The 19,924-nt window shown below is 34.1% G+C and overlaps 1 protein-coding gene across 2 annotated transcripts; it reads right to left on the bottom strand.

Annotated features, from left to right (window-relative positions):
- Positions 1 to 437: 437 nt before the first annotated feature.
- Positions 438 to 6,302, bottom strand: LOC144448555 (uncharacterized). Of its 2 annotated transcripts, XM_078138830.1 has the most exons (6): positions 6,206 to 6,302; positions 5,692 to 5,746; positions 5,400 to 5,459; positions 4,941 to 4,973; positions 3,964 to 4,059; positions 438 to 1,139 (listed from the first exon to the last, which is right to left on the bottom strand). In XM_078138830.1, exons 1-6 carry the CDS (start codon positions 6,278 to 6,280, stop codon positions 1,054 to 1,056), a joined length of 405 nt encoding a protein of 134 aa, XP_077994956.1. In that variant the 5' UTR covers positions 6,281 to 6,302; the 3' UTR covers positions 438 to 1,053. The 2 variants fall into 2 exon arrangements, with proteins under 2 accessions (XP_077994956.1, XP_077994957.1); XM_078138831.1 differs by lacking the exon at positions 4,941 to 4,973.
- Between the last annotated feature and the right edge of the window lie 13,622 nt (positions 6,303 to 19,924).

Genomic DNA, 19,924 nt, shown 5'->3' with positions numbered 1-19,924 from the left:
ACGTTGGTCACGGATTATTGGTGGAAGTTGAATGTGCTCAGAAATGTTGGTAGTCGCGAGATGTTAGCAAACGTGAATTGTAGGTAGTCGTGGAATGCTAGCAAAAGTGGGTTTGTTGATAGTCGGATCGTTGAATGTCAGCAAAAAATGGGTTTGCAGTTGTTGTAGTTGATGGTTGTTAACAAAGAAGGATTTTTGTCAATAGTGGAATACATGGTGGCAGTGGTAAGCAGTGGAATTAAGTTACATTTGTTTTGTTTTATTTATAAACCATCCAACAGGCATTGCCCAATAACAGGAGGAAAGTTCAGTGTTAATGCAGGAGGAAACCGGAAGAGTCAAACTGAACAAAACACATTTAGTATTTTACATCCATGGTAGCGAAACTGACTTTAATGAATGACAACATAAAGTGCGAGACTGTTTTCAAATCTGGTTAATATTTATTCCTAAATGTAAATTAAAATAAAACTACAGTAAACTGACATTAAAAACAAAAGATAAAAATAATCAAGAATGCTATCGTTTGTAAATTGTGACAACATTTTAGGCCCCAAAAGTCGGAGAAAAAAATGAAGAGTTTCAAAACAGTGATTTCTCGATATAATTATCATACATGCAAGTACATTACTGGAATGTACAACCTGAATAACATTCTTCCTACAGTGCAAGTTTTCTTCCTATGTGTAGCATCAACCAAACAGTGCCCTCAAGTTTTAACTAATAAAAACTTTCGTTTTCACATACGCTCCGCTGTCATCGATACTGTTCAAGTAAATATAAGAAATATGAGAAAAATGGGTTTTTTGAGGGTCAAACACCATTACAAAAGATTGACGAACTTCAAATTATTTTTTTTAAACGTTTTTGAAAACTAAAAATCTCTAATTGTGAATTTTATTGTGTAATATATGAAAATACTGTGTAATTAGCTGTGGTTAATATGAACAAGGTAGTCAAATACTGGATAAAGATTTGAAGATGGTGAATTTTTGGAAAATAAGTTTACACGTCTGTGTCTCACTGTCTGTTAGATTTAAAAGAATCATTACTTCATTTCTTGGAGATGGCATTTGAATCGTCGTCACCGTACGTCTTGTCTGCGATGCATTCGTTGACTTCGTCCAGGAGACCGTTCCCTATTCCAAAAGTGAAAACAAAAGACACAATATTACTGAACGTTGAAGGCCAATTAGATCAAAACTTTCTGGTAGACAAATTGGTAAACAATGCAACTATTTTTGAGTGTTCGGGGCAGGCTACATCACGAATTTGAAAATCTATTGATGTAAAGTGTAAAATTTGCAGGAAATGTTAAAATAAGCAATCTTACAAATAAAAGTTTCTATAACATTGTTAGACTTTAATGACGTCATCGGTCCGGCCTTATCATGGTCAGACTACCCGGGGGAAAAGATATTAGACCGCGCCCACAACGGCTGATCTGATTTATTTCGAGAAACAGCTCATACACTAAAAAATTGCACAAAAAACACACAGTACATAGTTAAAACAATCCATCAAAAATATTTTCCAGAATTTACTGTTGAAAATCACAAAATCAGATAAAGATGCTGTAATTCGGTGTAAACAACACATGCAACAGTATTTAAGGTTATATGGGAAGCCGTTCAGGCCAAAAGTATTTTTTTATTTTAGCTATATTATTTTATATTTTTCGTACTTACAAACTAATTTTAACCGTTTATGTAATCCTTTAAAAAATTCAGGTTTGACGAAAAATAAAACAATATTCTCAAATAAATGAAAACTTATTTCAATTAAAATAATGTAACCATGGAATAAAAGTACATAAACGGTTAAAATTAGTTTGTAAGTACGAAAAATATAAAATACTATAGCTAAAATAAAAAAAATATTTTTGGCCTGAACGGCTTCCCATAATGGTTACATGTTTTGGTGTGGTTTTTTTTTTTACATTTAAACTTTCATAAATTTATCAGTTGGTCTGGGAATCTTTGTAAACACTACACCGAAAGATTATTGAGTAGTTGTCTCTTACAACTGACAATTTTTGAAACACCACTATGCGAAAGTCATATTTAACCATGTCTTTCCACCGAGGCAAATCTTGGGCAGGGGATGTGTAAATGTGGTGAGTATGAGACGAAGTTCAACATTTGACTTAATTTAATCCAGTGATCCCCCCCCCCCTAGGAGTTGTAGACAGTCAAAAGTGGCACTGCGTCTCGTACTACCCCTGGACAGAGATGGTGGTTAGGTGGGTCACAGGTAGGGTAATGGTTGGGTAAACGTGGGTAAAAGAATTGGACGTTTCCTGCAGTGCGCCCTCTACGATTAAACCATTATAAGAAATGCTACCACAAGAAGTCTTACTGATATGAATCCATATTACATCCATAGTACATACTCTATATAAATATCAGACAATCACCAATAATATATTCACTTCAAATAATGTAGACTGTGCACATGTTGGTTAGAGGGCTATTTTATAGATATATAGTACAGTAACAGGTTGAAATTATGATTGCATTGTGTCGCTGATTTTTTAGGTGCAGACCAAAAATCAATTTGATTAGATTTAGAGTACCATATTATACAACTAGACAACTATATTTACCCACATGTAATTCAATACTGCTCATTATAACTTAAAGAACAGTGTCGGTTGCAGCTATAGAAGTCTTAATTGGCAGATGTCTTAAATTTGAATTAGACGATGACGTCACATTTTTTTCTTCTGTAAGGAAGAGATATATTTATGGGTGGAAGTCTGTGTGTCTGTGTGTCTGTCTGTCTGTCTGTGTCATCGTTTTCTCCATAACAGCTTGCTCAATTCAAACGAGAACTGAAGACGTATTTCGTAGGGTAATTGCAAGACTTGATTAGATTTTGGTAAAAAATCCCGTGAATATTAATGAGCAATTTACATAATTAATGATTTTGTAATTAGGCTATATCTCAAGAATGCACGTTTCAAATTCATTATAACTTAGTACACACATTTGCGATACCAAAGCGCACCTGTCCTGAAAATATTATTAATGTGGCTTTTAGTTTTAATAAATTATTGGCGTATTTTCGATTGGCCACAAAAAAGAAAAAAATAGTTTCTCGTCAGGAAATGTCATCTAAAGTGGTGCGACTTTATCACCATTTTCTAAAACACGACTGGCTCAATTCAAACGAAATTTATCGCATGTGTTCTGTAGGGTAGTGACAAGAACTGATTAGGTTTCTGTAAACATTCCAAGAATATTAAAGAGAAATTTACATAATTAATGGTTTTCGGTAATTAGGCTATATCTCAAGAATGCACACTTCAAATTCAATATAATTTGATACATGCATTTGCGATACCAAAGCGCACATGACCTGAAAATATTATTGATGTAGCTAATAAATTATTGGCATATTTTTGTAGGCCACTAAAAATGAAAAAATAGTTTCTCATCAGGAAATATTGTCTAAAGTGGTGCGACGACGATGCGCTTATTTTTTTTCTACATTCTCAACAAATGTCACAGTACATGTTGTGGTTGGTCAGTAACAGCAATGAGCAAATAGTAATCAATGAGGAAAAAATAACTTATTACATATGTTCTGTTGTATTCCAACAATTGTCTGTAGGAATGACACTCTCAAAACTTTGCCCTTACGGAAGACATTCAGTTTATATCTGGTCTAATAATTCTGTTAATAGTTGTATGTTTTGATGCCATGAAATGAACCTTTGCAGGTTTGGTGTCTCAGAGGTTGTTTTATTTTTGGCATTATTGCACATGTACCGAGTATTTTTTTTCTCACTGGTCATAACCAAATAATTATGACAAATAGTAATCCCCCTTTCTTCTGTATTATTCAAAGTGTTATCAAAATTTTATATTCTCTAAATAGAGTGTATTGAACAGATAGACGGCGTGTCATAATTTTGAATGACACTGTATTGTGTTCAAAGTTGATATCATTTAAAGTTACCTCTCAGTTCCAAGTATGCGATGACGTCCTTCACAACATCATCCATATCAGACACTGTGTCGTACTGTAAGGAGGACCTTTTGCCATTGTTGTCATCTACAGGGGGATTTTAAAAGAGATGGAAAGGAACAAAAAAAAAGAGTGGGTGAAAGACAAAAAATAGACACATACAGAGAGTAACAACCAGAAGACAGAGACATATATAGGCAGGCAGAGAAAGAAGATGGAAGTCGAGAAAGAGAGGGGAGACAGACATTCAGACAGACATTCAGACAGATATACACATAGGCAGACCGACATACATACATACATACATACATACATACATACATACATACATACATACATACATACATACATACATTACATTACATACATACATACATACATACATACATACATACATACATACATACATACATACAAACAAAAATACGAATACACAGACAGACAGACAGACATACAGACAGACAAACAGACCGACAGACAGACAGACAGACATGAGAAAATATGAAGAATGCAATGCAATGTGGGAAAAATAGAGGAAAGAAAGGTGGATGTAGTGTGATAGAGTGGGTGGGAGTAATGTACAAAGACAGACAAATTATACTAGAAACAATTATACATGATATCAACATGTCTCATTTTGTTTGTGATAATTCACCATGTCTCTAAAACGTAAAGGTAATGGATTTGATATTGTAAGCTCAATTATGCCTGTCAAGGGTAAACCTAATCAGCATGGCTTGCAATCACTTTAACCTGACTTGTAGCATTGTGGCATCCGAATTTCTTCTAGGAGCAAAGGAAATAAATAAGTGCGTAAACTATATAGTGGTAATTAAAGCAATTTAAAATGAATGAATGAACACATTGTTAAATGAACAAAGAAAGCGTAACGTTAAAATTATTACATATATTACTGATAGGGTTTTTAAGTTAATACAGGGATAAAAAAGATATACATCTGTCACTACCTGCGTTATTTGTTCCATGGGTTCGTGACACTTCTTGATTTGGGAGAGATAAAATGAGAGACTGTGTTTATTGGCTTATGTATGTATGTATGTATGTATGTATGTATGTATGTATGTATGTATGTATGTATGTGTGTGTATGTATGTATGTATGTATGTATGTATGTATGTATGTATGTATGTATGTCTCTGTACATTTGTGGAGTAAAATAGACATATACGTTGTACACATATAAGAAGCACAGATAATGATGGTTTAATATGAGATTGAAAGCCCCGTGTGTACTATACATACATACATACATACATACATACATACATACATACATACATACATACATACATACATACATACATACAAACAAACAAACAAACAAACAAATAAACAAACAAACAAACAAACAGACAAACAGACAGACAAACAAACAAACAAATGAACAAATATATAAACAAGCTTACTTTTATTGAAAATGAATGGCGTCCACCTTTTTTCTTTTCCGCGATAATTGCCTCCTGATACTGTAGAAAGAGGACAAGAATTGTATTAATGAATGATATTGAATATATATTTTTTATATAAGCGTAATCGTTGGTGAATTCACAAAGCCAACCTGTAGATGTATGGCCCATTTACAGTCAGAATATCATTGTCTCTTTTATTCCATTCAATGCGCGTGCAGTGCATAAAACGCGTACCACTAGGTTGTAGGTAAATGGGGTAGACTTCGATGTAAAGAGATAACCAACTTACCATGACCTGCAAGAAGGGGTGGCCATGCTGCTTGAGACCTTTTATTTACATCTCTCTGTTTTAAAGATTGAGAGAGAGAGAGAGAGAGAGAGAGAGAGAGAGAGAGAGAGAGAGAGAGAGAGAGAGAGAGAGAGAGAGAGAGAGAGAGAGAGAGCGAGAGAGAGAGAGAGAGAGAGAGAGAGAGAGAGAGAGAGAGAGAGAGAGAGAGAGAGAGAGAGAGAGAGAGTAGTTTAGTGTAATATAATTAATGACAAGAACATTAACCTCGCAAAGGTAACTGCGATAGATAAAAAATACGTCTCCAGTCGCTGTCATTCCACTTTCAACACGATGGCGAATTAAATCACGGGATACAGAACTACGCAATCAATGGTTGCCTACACAGTTTTCTGTGACGAACATTACGTGTTTGAACAATACCAGAAGCTGCAACTCTAACTATCATTTCAGTATTTAGACGATCGATTCTACTGTTAGCGAAGTGTTAAACGATAACATATTGGGAATTAATTACCTTTGCGATTGAATCTGAGCTGACAACAACGACTGTGAATACTAGGAGGAAACTACAACTGACAAGGAGCTTCATCTTTCTTCAATCTGGTTATTCACTGATGGAAATAAAGAGGAGAAAGGTCTTCAGTTATTGTTTGAATTGTAGAAATTATATTGTCCTTCATCTTCTACAAAAACAAATTATCGACTGTGGCTAATAGTTAAATAAGAATGTCACTTTGTTGCGAACTGTTACCGGATTTAGTGAAATTTAAAATTATATTCAATTTATAATCATTTTTGAAAATTGAATAAATTGTATCACACAATTAAATAAACACTGTCTTTCTGTTTGTCTGTCAGTCTGTCTTTGTCTGTATCTGGCTAAGTTTCTATGTCTCTGTCTGATTCCATTTGTCTGTGTATGTCTGTCTGTCTGTCTGTCTGTCTGTCTGTCTGACTGTACTCTCTGTCAGCTGCCTCTCTATCTGTCTCTGTCTGTCTGTCTGCCTGCCTGCCTGCCTGTCTGTCTTTCTGTCTGTCTGTTAGTCTGTCTGTCCGCCTCTCCCTCCCTTCCTCCTTCCCTCTCTTTACAGAAACACCTAACTGCTTATTTTCTCTCTCTCTCTCTCTCTCTCTCTCTCTCTCTCTCTCTCTCTCTCTCTCTCTCTCTCTCTCTCTCTCTCTCTCTCTCTCTCTCTCTCTCTCTCTCTCTCTCTCTCTCTCTCTCTCTCTCTCTCTCTCTCTCTCTCTCTCTCTCTCTCCTCTCTCTCTCTCTCTCTCTTCCATCCATGATGACATATGTACAATTGACTCTGCAATCACTATACTCTAAAGTCTACCAATACATGTCTTTTGGTGATTGACTATGAGTAACAATAATAATGTTTATTAATCAATGAGTACTTTGACCACTGGCCCACTCTACAGTCTCGAAAAAAGAGAAATCAAGATAACTTCAAAGGCCAAAGGTACATCTAATATATAATAAAACACATAATATGGGAGATAAAAAGAATATAATACAAAAGTTAACGATTGAAAAAAATTGTTTGCTTGATGACAGAGTGTGAAATTCTGGAGGTATACCGTCAGGACCAGGTGATTTTCCTGTTTTCAAATGTTTAATTCTTATTTCCACTTCCTCCTCTGTCACAGTGATATGATAATTCAATATGTCGTCAGAATCCAGATCATTGTGAACAGAAAAAAATTCCCATCCTCAAAACTTGCCACGATAGATTCAAAAAGTTTCCAACTGGTTGAATGATCGGAAAAATCGTAATTGAGAGTATTAGAACCTGGATTAAAGAAAAATTTTAAAAAACTCAAGCGATTCAAGTGAACTAATGGAGGACGGAATTGAAACCATGGTGACTACGAGTATAAACTAGTTAACACTACTTGTCCCACATATCACTCATTTTCATATAATTGTTAATTCACAACGTAGACAGAAGTCAAATGGTTTTTAAATAACTTGATACAATGAGCTGAAAGGGATATCCAGGTGGATTATGAATTCTGAGCGGTTAAGGATGTAAACAACACAGTGATCCTTCGATGCCAGTGATTGGGTCAACAACTTGCACATACTTTCTTTGAAATAACCGACACAGTCTAAAGAACTTCGGTTAGTTTTTACTATATGTGTATGACTAAGGTAAATGAATGAAGACATGTTAACAAACTTGTATCATACATTGGACAAAGAATAATGCTGAATGTAAAATTGTACACTGTGTCTTGATTTTGAAGGATTTCATTACCTCCAATTAAAGCTTGGGTGATATTAAAGATATAAGCATGCTCAACCGCACTATATATTTTCAGTATTTGGTTTCCATGGAAGTTAACGGTGGGATTCGTGTATTAGTTATATATGTTTCATAGGCATACATGTTGTTATTGTTGTTGTTGTTTTTGTTGCTGCTGCTGTTGTTGTTGCTGTTGTTGTTTGCTTGTTTGTTTTGTTTTGTGCCTGTCTGTATGTATGTATGTATGTATGTATGTATGTATGTATGTATGTATGTATGTATGTATGTATATGTATGTATGTATGTATGTATGTATGTATGTATATGTATGTATGTATGTATATGTATGTATGTATGTATGTCTATCTATGTCTGTCTAATCGTCGCTTTGCCTTTTCGCCTGTCATTCTACTTACATAATTATCTATATACCTTTCTATCCATCGACCCACCTGTCTGCCTGTCTGTCTGTTTGTCTGTCTGTCTGTCTATATGTCTTCTGTCTCTCTCTGTGTCTGTCTGTCTGTCTGTCTGTCTCACCGTCCATCCATCCATCCATCCATCCATCTAACAATCTATCGATCTACCTATCTGCTAATTTATCTATCTACATACATACATACATACATACATACATACATACATACATACATACATACATACATATATCTTTCTCTCAAACGTGTTTTTTTCAACAACAACAAATTATTACAGAACAACAATAGTATCAACAACTAAATTAATTCAATTAACAGAAGCAAAAAAAAGTAACAGCGAGTGAAGTTCAGAAGACGATAGTACGGTCACGTGTTGACGTGACGCGCCAAAAGCTGTTTCTAAGTTTACATGTAGAGTACAAGTTGCCTCCCGGCTATATCATTCCAGCTATAATTGATGTTATTTCGTTGCAGATTAGTTTACACAAGATATTATCAAGTCAATTGACATTGTCGAACTCATCACAGCGGAAGCTTATCGAGTTTCTATTAGTAATCACATCAAGTCATTGCAAGATAAGGTAGGGCATACGGTGTTCAATGAGAAACAACCAATTTCTAAAGTCTTCGAGGGCAAAAGTCAAACCCTAAATGTAGTTGAGTGTTCGTGAATAACAGATTTTATTGTCAATGATTGTAGGGGTTGAACGTGATAAGAAGAAGCAGGACTTCGCGATGAGACTGCGTCAGTCAGGTAGTTATTTGAGTGTGTAACGTTCTCCAACAATAATAAATCAATATATTTGTTAGGAAGTTAGTTATTGTTGTTCTTTTGCGACAATGCGCTTCGGGGACAATATTCTCGAAAAATCAAAGTCGTCAAATATCTCCCAACGTAGCCTTGTGGAAGCGCGCTTCAGGTCCTTTTGATATAGTTACAGAAAGTGACTTTTTTATTTTCCCATAGAGATAACACAGTATTTAGCGACCATATTTAATACTAGAATGACGTAATTTTGATGACATTTAGGCTTCGATTTCAAAATTTTGAATATCGACCTCTCTACGCGTTTTCTACCACGTTTTAAAACACGCAAAGTATTTCTCAAATATAGCATTTTTCTTGTATACATACATACACACACACACACACACACACACACACACATATATATATATATATATATATATATATATATGTGTGTGTGTGTATGTGTGTGTGTGTGTGTGTGTGTGTGCGTGTCTGCTATATTTGAAGAAGACTTTGCGCGTTTTAAAAAGTAGCAGAACTCGTGTAAAAGATTTTATTTTCGAGGTACATTTCAAGTTAACGGTAAACAGATTGCCTTTTATGCCTAAAAGCTCTTACAACCAATTATATGAACTAGACGTGGTGTTTTTTAACAGGCGTTGACAAAAGCAATCTGAGAAGAGATTCCGTGCCTCCGCAATTACTATACAGTGCACGGTTATTTGTTATTTAAAATTAGATCTCATAATCTTAGTATCTTTCCTACAAACGGAATGAACTCCTGTACATATGTCCTCGCTCTCAGGGGTACCGTTCCTTGACTTAAAATGAAGCTAATAGACTATTATACAAGTGACTAGCTTGTGTTGGAGACATTGCTGTTTCATTAAACACAGATCTTCAGGGTTATACTGTCCGTGTGAGTGAGAGTAAATGCGCCAGTGTTTCATTCATCTGTGACATACAAGGTTAATCTAAGAAAGGTTTTGAAGACAATTAACTCAACTCCAAACGTATAGGGCAAGTAGGTCTTCAATACATTTAGGTATGGATTGTTGTCCAAAATGTATAAAAAATATAACCATTATCATCGCAGCTCTCCAGTTTCTTTCCGTTCTTTACATATGTATGTACCCTAACTGTTTGCCTTTCATTGTTAGTACAGTCACGTATGTATGTATGTATGTATGTATGTATGTATGTATGTATGTATGTATGTATGTATGTATGTATGTATGTGTGTATGTATGTATGTATGTATGTATGTATGTATGTATGCATGATCTGCCTTACTATCCGCATGTATACCGGGCATCTGTCTGTCAGTTTGTCCATCTGTCGGTCGACCTGCCTGTCTCTATCTATATCTAACTACCCCTGTGTCTCGATGACTTGTGCTCTGTGCCTCTGTCTACCTGCCTTCTAACTCTCTGTCAATCTCTCTAAATGTATTTACACCTGTTCGCAACACTGCAGTTTGTATAGTATCCTCAGACGAGATGTAAAATGTTCATATATAAATGATAATCATTCTACAGACACCAAGTTAATTGTTCGATTGCGTGTAAATTTACCTGCAATCATACTAATGAAGAATGCTTAAACGAACTTAAGTTTTCTATAACGTGGTCAATTAACCAAAAATATAAAATCTCACTTTTTACTTTGCATTACATGTATGTTCATTCTTATGCTAAAATTGCGAAATAAGAAGGTCAAAAGATTCAACTTGTTAATAATCTGTGTTCTGACTGGGGAAATGCTAACAACTAGGGCGATAAATGTCATTCACATCGGTAATTTAGAGTTTTATTTTTATAATTATTCCAAACGTTCATGGTATAATAAAAGTTATTAACCCAGAAAAGGAATGTCGTCTGACTTAATAAACATCTTGATAATGTCAATTCATACATTTTGTCTCGACGACAAATATCTGACTGTATCAACATTGCTGTACATTAAGCTACATTTAAGAGTACGAATGAACTAAACTTAGCGCCTGTCACGTGAAGAAGACGTAGTAATTAATGTAACTAGGAATTCTAAATGTCCACCAGCAATGCAAATTTAATACTTCTTTATTTATTTTTGATTTGAGGGCCGGTCACTTCCCGCAAACAGTTAACGACTATTTCAACACACCACCAAATACGTATCACACTCGGAATACAACGAGAGATAACTTTTACATTCCAAAAGTAAATCTTACTTTGACGCAACACAATTTTCAGTATGCAGCTGCAAAACATTGGAACTCCTTACCTGAAGAATTGAAAAAAATGCAATCCAGGACTACTTTTAAATCTCAGTTAAAACAGTATTTGTTACAAAATTAATTCAGCTTTTTCTACCTTACATTGCATTTAATGCCAGTTGTTATTTTTTTTTTGATGAGAACGCGTTTTGTTTTGTTTGTTTTTTGTTTGCTTTTGTTTTAATTTCAAATTTGTTTTTGTTTTTGCTTTGATTATTTTGTTTAATCAATTGTAGTATGGGCCACAAACTTGACTAGTTTGTTTCAAACTATTTTTGTGGTCCAGCCATAAACTCTGTATTCATCCATCAGTTTATGTGTAATATTTATTCCACTGTCTTTTTTACTTTCTCTCTTGTTATGTTGATATGATTTTGAGTTTGTGGCAAATAAAATACTATATATCATCATAACTTAGTAGGATATTTATAGAGCCAGATTGCGTTGTGTTTCTGGATTAATGTTTGCTGCGATACGGCTTCGGGTTTCACTACACGTACACACTATCGATAATACATCGCGTCCATGAATACAACAACCATGTATATGTATGGCAGTATGTATCATCTAAGATTTCAAACACTTTGTTGCCAAAATTTATTTGAAAAAATGTTTTTTAACACCTAATGTTTTAATCCTTTTTTTCAAAGTGGGCCTTTGAGATAGTTTACAATGTAAGACAAAACAAAACAATCAAATGACGTCACTGCTAACCAGACTCACGAAGAGTAAAGCTGCAACAATCAAAACTGTTTGGTTAGATTTCATAATTTATTACTTATCGTATCGTACATCCATCCTGAAATGTTGAATTATCTTCGACTAAAGGTATTCAAATTTGTGAATTCACACACGGAACGAGAAATCCAATAAAACTGATTTTTAGCCCATGTTCTAAAATCATATTCCCAGCGTGATCAAGAATCCAACATGTTTTTATACTACTTATGGATAAAAGTTACCCCAAATTAAAGTGACCATATGGATGAGGACTGGGTATTTATTTGAAAATTTTAATTTATAAAACAATTTTATATTTCCTACTAAAAAAAACCAATATGAAACAACATATGCCAAGTCCTTGTTTGTAAATCAATAAATTGTAACACATTAATAAATGTGTAAAATGTTATTGCACGTATAATAACAAACACTGTTTAGTGTTTTTGCAATGTATTGAGTAAACTTTGTCAATGTTGTTTCACAGTGAATTTTCAAGCAGTCATGATAAAATTGCTTTGTTTTGTAAATCAGAATTCCCATAATAAATACCCAGTCCTGAACCAAATGGTGATCTTAACATGTACAATGTCTGATCATTGGCATTTTAAAAAAATTCTGTGAATACGTTGGTGGTTATCTGATCGGACCAAATGCTACTCCAATTACAGTTAGTTCAGCTTAAACAATGACATTACCATACTCTATATAGCAAAATACAGTGACCTTTACGATTGTGAGTAGAATTTTAACATATATATATCAAAAACATCTTCTGTATTGACATACAGCTTTACAAATCCTACCATACACATTAAAACAACGTGAACGTTTACTCAAGATATGTTTATGTAATCTCTATGTCCTCAATTAGTCATATCTGCACCCGTACAAGTCATTCTATATTATTGCGGAAACAAAGATCAAATATGGATTTTCTTATTTTTAGGTCTCTTAATCTATGTCCGTTCTTAAAAGGATGGAATTCCAAACCACATGGGATTCATTAAATGATTCCATACTCTTGATGATAAAGAATCTCCCTTTTTCATATTTCCGTTACATTTCCATGATCATATACATTCTACTTCTAAACCCTTATCATCTTGAAACCTATAATTTTTAATATCCACCCCCTCCCCCCCCCAGCTTTCGCGAAATCGTTGTTTAAACAATATGCTCGTAGATAGATGTAAAGATATCGATGCTTTTTACAAAGGTTATCGTTTTATCCTTGAAACCATACAAGTCATTCGACAAGTTCTGTGCACTTATACCTGTATCTTTGCCTTCGTCTCTTTGTCTTTGCTGGCATCTGTCTATATATTTCTCATGTCTGTCTGTCTCTCTCTCTGTCTGTATGTCTGTCTGTCTGTCTGCCTGCCTGCCTGCCTGCCTGCCTGTCTGTCTGTCTGTCTATGTATGTATGTATGTATGTATGTATGTATGTATGTATGTATGTATGTATGTATGTATGTATGTATGTATGTGTGTATGTATGTGTTGGTCTGTCTGTCTCTCCACCTGTCTTCCTGTCCACCTGTCTGTCTGTCTGTCTCGCTGGTTGGCTGTCCCTCCATCTGCCAGCCAGCCTGCTCTACCTTTCTGTTCCGAACAATTCCATCATGCCATTCTCGGTAGATCTACAATTGTCTAATTCTGCCATACGTCGTTTCTTAATGGCGTTCAAGCCTATTAACCTTCAGATGAAATAATGTTCATGAAGAAAAACAAATTATCAATGACGATTTTCTACTTCAATACCCCAAAGTAATGATAAAATTATTGATAAAAGTATTTGTACGATAATTTATCAAATGTAGCGGAAATACTAATGTCACATTGACTGTTATTAGGTCGTTATTCAAGAGCCAAGGAGAGATGATATATCATACCATGCCATATACATTTATCGTTTTAATAAATTTGATTCGGATTGTTTTCATTTTATTCTTCTTAATACGTAATCCTTCAATGCACAACTAATCGTTATGACAATAATACTTGTTTTACGAACCCAATTTTTTTTCACAACATCTTTACGTTTTTGTGCATACAATACTTTTTAACTATATGTGGATATGTGGTGAAATCATTATGGTTTTTAGGAGGGCCTGCGAGCCATACTACGGGGTCAAGAGCACCCATACCTGAAATTGGTGAACCTTTAACATATATCTTATGTATCAGTAAACACCATTTCAATCGCATATCCAAATATAGTGAAAAAGTATTGTATGTACAAAAATGTTGTGGAAAATTGAATCACTGAGCAAACGTATATCAATGTGTTACGATTGGTAGTAATTTAAATATATATCTAACATAAACAATAATCGTCTGAAAATGTTGATCCTGAATAAAAATATAACCCTATGTTATCTTTATATTTCCACTGATAAGGCCTAAAAAATGGTTCGTTCCGATTACACGACCCCACCTAGTTTTTCACGTTTTGTACGTATCCGAGAAAAACTAGTAAAATCGCAGAACTTGCGAAGTCTCGCAAGAAATAGTTGATGCGAAAAATGACATCAACTTAAAAAGACAATATAAAACTGTTCTTCCAATCTGTAACGGTTGTACATCTGATAAGAAGAAACACTCAACACAGAGACAGTATGTAAAACAACGAAAAACATAACTACCTGAACTTGACACTCAAGTATAAAAAAATAAAGAATATATTTAAAAAAAAAATAAAACATGCCTACCCCACCTATTCTAAAATTGAGCGTAATCGGAACAACACAATTTTTTTGTTAGACCTAATAAGATGTGAATATAATTCGATAACTAAGGTTTAAAACCCTGGCATTTAGATGATACTTTTGGACTTGGGTAACAACATCATTATGTTTGAAATAAATGTTACATTCCTAGTAAACAAATAAAAAGTTACAATCTCTCTATAAATTCGATTAAATTGCATTTTGATCACAATATATTGAATTCCACATTACAAACCAACTGATACAAGGCAGTATTGGAAACTTGTGAAAGATAATATTGTTTAACGTAAAATGCCAAGTGTAAGATTTATTCACTAAATCAAACACGTCTATCGATTACTAGCAAGGAGGAAAAATAGGTTATAAATTGTTTTTTGTTAACAATATTCACTGATAAACTAATGAAGGATCAGTTGTGGTGAATGTCCAAAACTAATTTGCATATGAATAAACACAATCCAATTACAGAACGCAGCTGTTTTCATTTTACTTGTTGCTTATTAGCCCAAATACGAAGTCAGACGATCAAATGAATGCCCCCATACAGTTTTGAATTCCCTACGTAAATCTACTACATAATTAGCATGGGACTAGATTTCCTATGAGACAATCTTGCATATATATACTTAGCATTGATGGCATCCCTCCTTTTTAGTTTGTTGTGAATTGTAGGTCTTCAGGCACTATTAATTCGGAATTTGATTTAAAAAGCTTTCACTTCATGGTGTCATACATTGTCTTTGCAAAATTAAACAACTCCCTGCGTGGGTATATATTTAATTTTCGAGGTCTTTATATAGGAGTACAAAGCAATTGAATGCATCCATACTATTAGATTGCTTTAAATTGGGGAACTTGATACAACGTTTACCTCGAAGTGGGCGTAAAAGCATTTGGCCTTAAGATGCCAACTCAGATCTTTGGATAATTAAAGCACCTGGTAGTACATTTTGCTATTTAAAGTAGTTTTTGCCGATTCGAAAATACAACAAACAACTTCTCGAAATGCATTGGCTTCGAGATGCATACTGCTATTTTGACATCATTAGAGCTGTCAGTGGCTATAACTTTCAAAAGAATATAGCAAATATTTTCTGACAAAGATTTTTTTAATTAGTTAAAGAGGAATAACACTCAAGAAAATATACATATTTTGCTAATAAACTATGGGTTCTGGATAATCATTTCATGATGTTATATTACTGACAATTACTTGCGATTCCAGAGAAACATCAAGTTTGTTTTGGGCTTTTGCATAATGGTCAATAGTAGAAATGTATTATTCAATGGTTGAACACTGAATATTCATGACAGCTGCTTCAAACTAATTCGGATGTGTTTAGAATTTTCTACTCGTGAATAATCAATTGTTTATACGTTGGAATTGATATAAATTGATTCACTCGATCAACTAACTGATTAATAACTGTATTGGCTTTATTTACCGAATTCAGTAACAAACAAATCTGAGAGGCCATTTACTTATTACGAGTTTGTCTCTAATCATTATTAATAAAGTTGGAACAGTGTAGATACGTTGCTGTCATATGTATTGTTGTCATGTTTATGTCACAATTGGTATCAATTAAAAGTAAACCCAAAACTACAGTTATAATAAACGACTAACAGTCGACCCCAAAGGAATGCTAGATTTGACTTGCAAATATCCAATGTGAATAATGTTTCAAATGATCAAGATACTGAAGACATCGGCGAATAGCGTCGTAATTTAGCTAGCAACCAAAGACAAAAGAGATGTAGGAGTAATTAGGTATAGATAAAATAAGGGGTTCTTGGTTCGTGGTGTTCTTAAGAGGTTGGCGATGGAGCTGGATCGAGAGAAGATGGTCTCTGTAGGCTAGGATTGATGTCAGATGGTAGTCAAGAAGGTTGAACTTTGTGCATACTGTCTGGAGGCCAGGATTGATCCCTTGATCTCAGAGCTGGTAGTCCTGCAGTTCGGACTTATTGCTTGAATGATCATCAACCACACAGCCACAAAGTCCTCAACTTTTACCTTTAACCTTATCTTTATATTTTAGGCATTAGGCCAAATAAAATAAATTGTGTGGTTCCGATTACGCTCAATTTTAAAATAGGTGGGGTAGGTAGATTTTTTATTTTATTTTATTATATATTTTTTTTGTGTGTGAGAATCTAGTTTTTTTTCCATTGTTTTCCAAATGGTCTTCGTGTTGTTTACTTCTTCGTATCATATGTACAGCCATTACAGATTGAAAAAAAAAAACAGTTTTATTTTGTCTTTTTAAGTCGCTGTCAGTTTCCACATCCACTATTGTATGCGATACTTCACAATGTTTGCGATTTTAATATTTTTTCTCGAATACGTAAAAAAAAGTGTAGGGTTGGCAATGAAAACTTAAGTGGGGTCGGGTAACCGGAACCAAACAATTATTTGTTTAGGCCTAAGTGAGTATACTATCTAGTTAGGATTAGGTGATCTATGATGTCATGTATTGCCATATTCAATAAGTTCACCATGTATCCATGTTCTCAATTCCTTCGCTGTTCGATTGTAAGAGTCCTAACGGTACCTCAAGCCGCAAGCGAGAATAGCGTTCTTCCCCGTTATAATGGATATGCTCTTACTAACTATGACGTTACAAATGAATAAAAACCATAATGATGTTCTGATATGATAAATACAATATGAAGATGATTATGCTCGATAATATAGAGGCTAAGACTTATTGTAACCCCATTTTTATTTAACGTAAAATACGTCTCTGAAAACTTCTACTCTTGCTTTCTCCAAGACAAATTGAATCCATTCTCAGTAAACATCACTAAAGAAAATATGACGACACAGTATAACTTCTTGAAGTAGTGGTGAAAACAAAAAGATGTTGAAATTTTGTCATTTTAGAATCCAATATAACCACCGTATTAACATTATGAGGAAAAAATGACGTTTTCTAAGTAAGACATTAAATCAGAAATTTCTGAATCATTTATAAGTTGAACAGGACTTGGAACAATCTTTTGTATGGTACATTTCGGAGATAAATTAAAAGAATTTCAGGAAAATTTGTTCCCGAGGCGCATTCCACCTCGCATATTACCGTTTCTATTTTTACGAGAATTGTATTTTCGATCTCAGTCCACTTTTAACCACAGAATCACTGTTATAAAATCGATCATTACTCCCTAAGGTATTGTAATATCTTATCTCGTTAACATGAACAAAGCTAGACTTATCTCGTGACTTTGTATGTAAACAGACGATTTTATCTTTAAGTTTGTTAACATCTCTGATAACTAGCATGATCATATCACAATGTCAAATGCCATCATACTGAAAAACAACAACATTTTTTTCAGGTTGTGAAGATTCGTAGAACGATTTTAACTTGGAAAGCACAGTAATTTTGAAAAGATTGTATTGAACAATGAGTACCCTATCATAATTAAAATAAACAATTTGAACCTTTCATATTCACCAAACGTTTCTCAGTTAAAATATCGCCGTTCGAGAGCTACAACACCCATGGTTAAAATCAAGAAAAAAAAATGATGGGTAACATCCTTGATGTTGGAGAGAATATTAAGCCAAACTGTAACTATGGCCACGGAATGCTGCGTTAATTCTATAGGAAACTAACATATTTTGTGTCAATTTCCTTGCAAACATGGATCAGAAGCTAGATACTCAAATTGTTAAAGCCTTTTAAGAACTTTTATTTTCATTGAAATTTGTCCCACACTCTACATTGATTTAGCAACCAATGAAGTAATATATATTTACGCATCTAGTAATTTCAGGAATAACGGGTTGTCATGACAACAGGTTAGTAATTTCGTGCATGAGTCACATAGAGTTCAAAAATAGCGAATTTTCCGATTGTTTAAGAAACTTTAATACATTTTATCTAATGTATCTAACTAATCTTTTTGACAGTGATATCATTTCAATACATATCCGAGAAAAATTAAAGTTGAAGGTCAAAAAAATATTGGTATTTGAAAGGATATTTGAATGGCGATCTGTTAAATAATGCAATATATTTTCTGATATCAATATTCTGTTTTTATCGTTTGAATCAACTGTACTAATGGAGCACAATAATAACAAAATCAATCTAATACATATATATATATATATATATATATATATATATATATATATATATATATATATATATATATATATATATATATATATATATTTGCTGTAGTGAAAGGCTTTAACTTAATAAATATTCATGAAAAAATACCTTTAACAGGCATTTGCACTATTTTTAACCCTCTTTCTGATACATTTAGTGCACTGATCAGTGCCCATGTCATGTATTTAAAAGTTTAATTTTGGGTCAACCGATATATTTCTTCAACTTGGGCAAAAGAACAGACAGTTTTACCAAAAAGTGTCCTGACAGGGACCGTATTACGTACTACAATCCAAGTCTAGTCAATCCCCTTGCCTGAGCACAATTATCTATGCTCCCCCTACGGCGTTCATATAAAGATGATGACGTCGCCTTTTAGTAGACTGGAGGTGAAGTCCTGATTGGATATTTGCATATCATAGTCGAAACTGAATCAGGTGTACAAATGAATATTAATGAGCGATGACGACAGCCTGTCAATTTGTGATGGATTACTACTGACATGCGCCGTTTGCGCTTCGCTCACCATAGGGGGGTTGAACACCTTGAGCAATGGGATTGACCTAACTGGGATTGAAGTACGTAATACGGTCCCTGTTAGGACATATAGACTATTAGTATAAAGAAGTTATACTTCGAATTCGACGAGTTTTAAAGTTTTAGCTCTTTCAACAGAACCCCAACCTTCTTATCTACAGCCTTGTTATGTTAACCGAGTACACTCATTCATTATCATGTTACTGGACACATTCACTACAGAAATCACATCCTGTACATTTCTGCCAAATAATGCGACCAAACGTAAATCCATTATCCTGGCAAGGACCAATACTGGGACAAAGTGACAGTCCCAATTCGAGCCAGTTTTTATATACTGAGAATGTAGCCATTTTCTAAGGTAGCATTGTTACATTATAACCTTCAAGCACGTATAGGTTGTCATTTTAATGAACAAAT

The sequence above is a fragment of the Glandiceps talaboti genome, chromosome 17 (genome assembly GCF_964340395.1).
Source record: "Glandiceps talaboti chromosome 17, keGlaTala1.1, whole genome shotgun sequence".
In the NCBI taxonomy this organism is placed as follows: Eukaryota; Metazoa; Hemichordata; class Enteropneusta; family Spengelidae; genus Glandiceps; species Glandiceps talaboti.
This window is presented reverse-complemented; position numbering and strand designations above follow the sequence as displayed.